Source organism: Punica granatum, chromosome 3 (genome assembly GCF_007655135.1).
Source record: "Punica granatum isolate Tunisia-2019 chromosome 3, ASM765513v2, whole genome shotgun sequence".
NCBI lineage: Eukaryota > Viridiplantae > Streptophyta > Magnoliopsida > Myrtales > Lythraceae > Punica > Punica granatum.
Genome location: NC_045129.1, coordinates 38665729 through 38670691, shown reverse-complemented (window position 1 = coordinate 38670691; position 4963 = coordinate 38665729). Strand labels below are relative to the sequence as shown.

At 37.1% G+C, this 4963-nt stretch overlaps 1 protein-coding gene across 1 annotated transcript; it reads left to right on the top strand.

The window, feature by feature from the left end:
• Positions 1–1061: 1061 nt before the first annotated feature.
• On the top strand, positions 1062–2760 carry LOC116202073 (expansin-A4). The gene is made up of 3 exons (XM_031533586.1): positions 1062–1325; positions 1699–2017; positions 2105–2760. Exons 1-3 carry the CDS (start codon positions 1169–1171, stop codon positions 2412–2414), a joined length of 786 nt encoding a protein of 261 aa, XP_031389446.1. The 5' UTR covers positions 1062–1168; the 3' UTR covers positions 2415–2760.
• The last annotated feature ends 2203 nt before the right edge of the window (positions 2761–4963 follow it).

Below are 4963 nucleotides of genomic sequence, written 5' to 3'. Positions count from 1 at the left end.
CTTCTGATTGAGGCAGAGGGGACCCAACTTCTTCGTTTTCTCACTTTTAGCCCCTTTTCTTTTTTTTTTTTGGACGAAACTTTGGCCCCTTCTCCTTTTATGTTTTTTAATTGCCCTTTTTATCTCTTTTTCGTCTTTTTAGAATCTAATTTTGCTTTTCTCTTTTTCATTTTTATTATATCTTTTTGGGTGTAGTGCAATACATATGACTGTGTTCCTCATATTGTCCGTGCTTACGTCACTCATCCTCAGCGAGCATGAGCAACAATCGGGCCCGATGACATTAGTGTTAGTAGTTTTTTATTTATTCTGTCAGAATATCACGTAATATGTGACTGCTTATGATGACAAGACAAACATGAGATTTTTACGATATTATAAGTTTCCAAAGTAAAGGATAACGGGTTGGTTATTAGGAAATTGTGGATGGGCAGAGAAAATATAAAAATCTTTTTCACATTTTATTTTAAAGAATCATAAATACCAATTAATCTCCAAAATTAATGTGCTCTACTTATCCGGGATGGGCCTATGGGCCCCACGTCTTGCGTAATGGGCCAATCCTTGAAAGAACCAATGCCATCCGGAGGTAATTTTTTCCTTTTTTTTTTTTTAATTATTAAGTTCCGAGTAAACGACCGATTTTCTTTGTTTATATTCCCTATCCTTCGAAGAAAAAAGAAATCCAAAAGGATATCATGAAAAAGAATAATAAATTAAATATGAGCATTAAATATCGAAATGTCCCCAAAAATTGATATAATGAAAATTGGCTTCTAACTCGTGAGTAATTAGAACTACTTTTACATCCAAATCCTCTGATTTGACCATAAGCGACATCTCTAAATTTACAATTGCATCTGTCGGTGATGATTTAAATTCCATATCGACCCGATACGACATTCCCATTCCGTTGATGTGAAATCTCGGACATTACCCGATAATCACTCGAAATTGGAATGAATAATGTTTAGGAGAGATTGGAAAGAAATTTCCTCCCAACTGCCCCACCAGAGAGTCCCCCCTCCCCACCAGCATCCCTCCATAAGTACCCGACCTTCCCTCCTTCCGCTTCCCACTCACACTCTCACGCTCCCCTACTCCCACTCTCTCTCTCTTTCCCTCTGCGACTGAGTGAGTGAAAGGACTGAGAAGAGAAGAAACAAAAATGGCTGCAGCGAGTTATCTGGTGGGCATTGCTTTAATTGTCATGGCAATGGCAATGCGGGCAGCCGAGGCCCGAATCCCGGGCGTGTACAGCGGCGGGCCTTGGCAGAACGCTCACGCCACCTTCTATGGCGGCTCGGATGCCTCCGGAACCATGGGTACGTAATTACACTCCCCATCGAGCTCGTGCTCCCACTTTGGCACTTGGGTATTGAGCTTAGTGGTCAGTGCATGAATAAGGGTTAAAATTTTCTCAGCTGCGAGTCAAGGTTGCAAATCATGGACTAAATTAACCATGACTAGATGGTTTCGATAGGGAAATTACCTTGAACTGGACAAGTGCTCAGTGGACTGGGGCCCAACATCGACCGGTCATAAAAGTTTTTATGATATGGTGGTTGAAAGTTCATAACGACTAATAGTATGCATTAAGGTTATTCTTTTGATAGACTAGATTCACATGATTATCAATCGGATCGTACAATAACTCATTGATCGGGGACTGCAATTTTGATTACATTGATCGTATAGGTGGTGCATGTGGATACGGGAACCTTTACAGCCAAGGTTACGGAGTCAACACGGCGGCGCTGAGCACGGCGCTCTTCAACAATGGCCTGAGCTGCGGGGCGTGCTTTGAGATCAAGTGCTCGGACGACCCGAGGTGGTGCCACTCGGGCAGCCCTTCTATCCTTATCACCGCCACCAACTTTTGCCCTCCGAACTTCGCGCTCCCTAACGACAATGGAGGCTGGTGCAACCCTCCACGGCCCCACTTCGATCTCGCCATGCCCATGTTCCTCAAGATTGCCGAGTACCGTGCTGGGATCGTCCCGGTGGCTTACCGAAGGTGATGTTATATATTGTTTAGCATGCGATCTGCTATCCGCATTTCATAACAAGATTACTCACGTTGCTCATCTTGGTCTATGTATAGGGTGCCATGCCGCAAGAGGGGCGGGATACGGTTCACGATCAACGGCTTCCGTTACTTCAACCTGGTCCTGATCTCCAACGTTGCAGGGGCAGGGGACATCGTGAAGGTGAGCGTGAAGGGGTCGAGGACCGGGTGGATGAGCATGAGCAGGAACTGGGGCCAGAACTGGCAGTCCAACGCGGTCCTGGTGGGCCAGTCCCTGTCCTTCCGCATCACGGGAAGTGACCGGCGCACGTCCACCTCGTGGAACATAGCCCCAGCCAACTGGCAGTTCGGCCAGACCTTCACGGGCAAGAACTTTAGGGTCTGAGCTACATGATCGCATATCGGTCCACCGCACCGAAAGTTTGTTCCCAATTTTACCCCTCAGGGCTGTTAAAATTGACTGGGCGTTGGAGAAAATGAGAAAGATTGGGGGGGGTGGAAAGTGAAAGATGGGAAGCTTTTGACTTATTTTTTTTATGAAAGGCTAAAAGTGGCTGAGGCGGCTGCACAAACAAAACATGTAGCCCGCAGCTTATATAATCCAGTAGTAGTAGAATTCTAATAAATTAGTATATATATGTGGTGGTGTAATATATATGTTTGTATGTATACTTGAGAATTGTATTTGAGTGATTCACAATTGAATTGGGAACGCAATTAGTTTAATTTAATCTATTACACATTATTGAGTTTACATATATATATATATATATACTCGAACATTCTTTCGTGACCCGTATAAAAATTCGAAGATATCCACGACAATTTGTTAATGAATTGACCGTAAGTACAAGTTTATAATACGGTTTTCATTAAGGGAAAGTTCCTCTTGCCATTCGTGGGGGGAGGGGAAACTTCCAATGCAACAAAAAAGAGAGTTAAACTCCTTAATTCTTTTGGATGTACGCATAAAGCAAAGCAAGAAATCTAGGGAAATTTCGCACCACTTCTTAGTCCAGATTCCTTTGGAGAAAGACGATCTTTACTAGATACATCTCGAGAAACACATCATGGCTTTCGCAAAAGTTCCGAGTCCTCCTCGCAGTACTTTCGGTCGATGAGGATTTCATACCGCGAACCATGAAGAGCTAGCTCGCGAGCTGACATCGAATTGTTTCTTATTCCTTCGGCTTGTTTTCTTCAATATTTACGAAAGACTCAGAAAGGAATAGAATGGGGGTCACATCAGATGAGAAGGATGAGGACCAGAAACCAAAACATCCAACCAGACGCAAATGTTGCACATGGGAGAGTGGGGACGATGTTTAATGCCCTTTTTGTTCGACTGGAAGACGAACTATTTTAATTTCTGCTGTGTCATCCTCCTTTGGTTGATTTAAAAGGGACAAATGTCTTTAAATATCCCCCATGGATTTTTTTTTATTTTTTATTTTTTAAAAAAGAATAAAAGAAAATTAGGAAAGGAAAAACTAAAAAGCCTTGGATACCTTCCATTCACATTTCTATCTGTTTTTCTGCTGATTTCCGATTCCCGACGACGATATGCTCACGGAGAACAGGTCCCAAACTCAACGTTTAACCACCGGAAAAGCTTCCAGCAAGAACGGGAAAAGGAGTGGCAGAGAGTGATAATCATCATAAACAGCAACATTGGTTGCAACATTATTATTGGATTATATATAAAAAAAAGTCTAATGTTATTGAAAATTATTGTTTTGAATTCAAGTTATCATTATTTTTTATTAATAAGAAATATTTTACTTTGTTTCAAATGTGAGTAATTCCCATAAAGATGATGATAGATATGTGATAATAAACATGTGCAATGCACAGGATAAATATATAAATAAAATTGCATCCTATTGTAATAAATGCTCTCTCATTAAAAGAAAAATCATTAAAATAATCAATTAAAAAATTAAGAGAATTCGTTAATCAAGTCAAGCCCAATTATGAAAATCCAATATTTTCTTGGTTTATTAGAAAAGGCCCAACTTAAAAATAAGTAACAATTAAGTACTAGCAATTGATTCTTTAATTAGATATTGATCTAATTTCTATTATTATAAGGATAAAATTATTACAATATATAAAATTTTAGTAATCTAAAAAAATAAAAAATAAATATTGTTTTCAAATTTTGTATTATATATATATATATATAATATATAACCAGTTTTGTATGAATATCTATAAGAATACAATTATTAGATAAATATATAATGCATTGAGACTGCTAGTTGGAAAATATTTGTCTAATCATTAAAAATTAGCCTAATTTTATTCAAATGATTATTGTATGAAATTTCAAAGTTCAAACCAACTTTGAGCATATTTTATTGTTTTAGAAAACAAATATATTTTAACTTACTTTCTATTATTATAAGGGTAAAATTATTGTACTATGTGAACTTATGATAATCTAAATAATAAAAATTATATATTTGAAATAAGAATGTCATCAAATTTTATATTTCAGAATACGTAACCAATTTTGTGTGAATATCCATAAAAAAATATGCATATGATAGATTGATTGATTAGATAAATATATACTGCATTAAGACCATTTAGTTAAAAATAATATTTATTGGACCATTCAAAACTACTCTAATTTTATCAAATGATTATTGAATGAAACTTCAAATTAACTTTGAGCATATTTTATATCGTGTTAAAGAGCAAATATATGTTTCAAAAATCAGAATAATTGTTATAAAAAAAAGGATATCTATGTGAGTTAAAAATGAACATTTATATGTAAAACACCAAATGATTCAAACACTACAAATTTCCAAAAATATTATGATCCTATAAAAGAAAAAAATTATAACTTAAGGCTATTAATTGATAAAAAATAAAATTAGGATGTTATAAACAGTGTTTCCAAAAACAAATTTATATTTTATACAC

Coding starts and splice junctions, on each gene's coding strand:
- LOC116202073 (XM_031533586.1), top strand. CDS start 1,169: ATGGCTGCAGCGAGTTATCTGGTGGGCATTGCTTTAATTGTCATGGCA. Junction 1,326..1,698: donor GGATGCCTCCGGAACCATGG/GTACGTAATTAC, acceptor TTGATCGTATAG/GTGGTGCATGTGGATACGGG. Junction 2,018..2,104: donor GTCCCGGTGGCTTACCGAAG/GTGATGTTATAT, acceptor GTCTATGTATAG/GGTGCCATGCCGCAAGAGGG.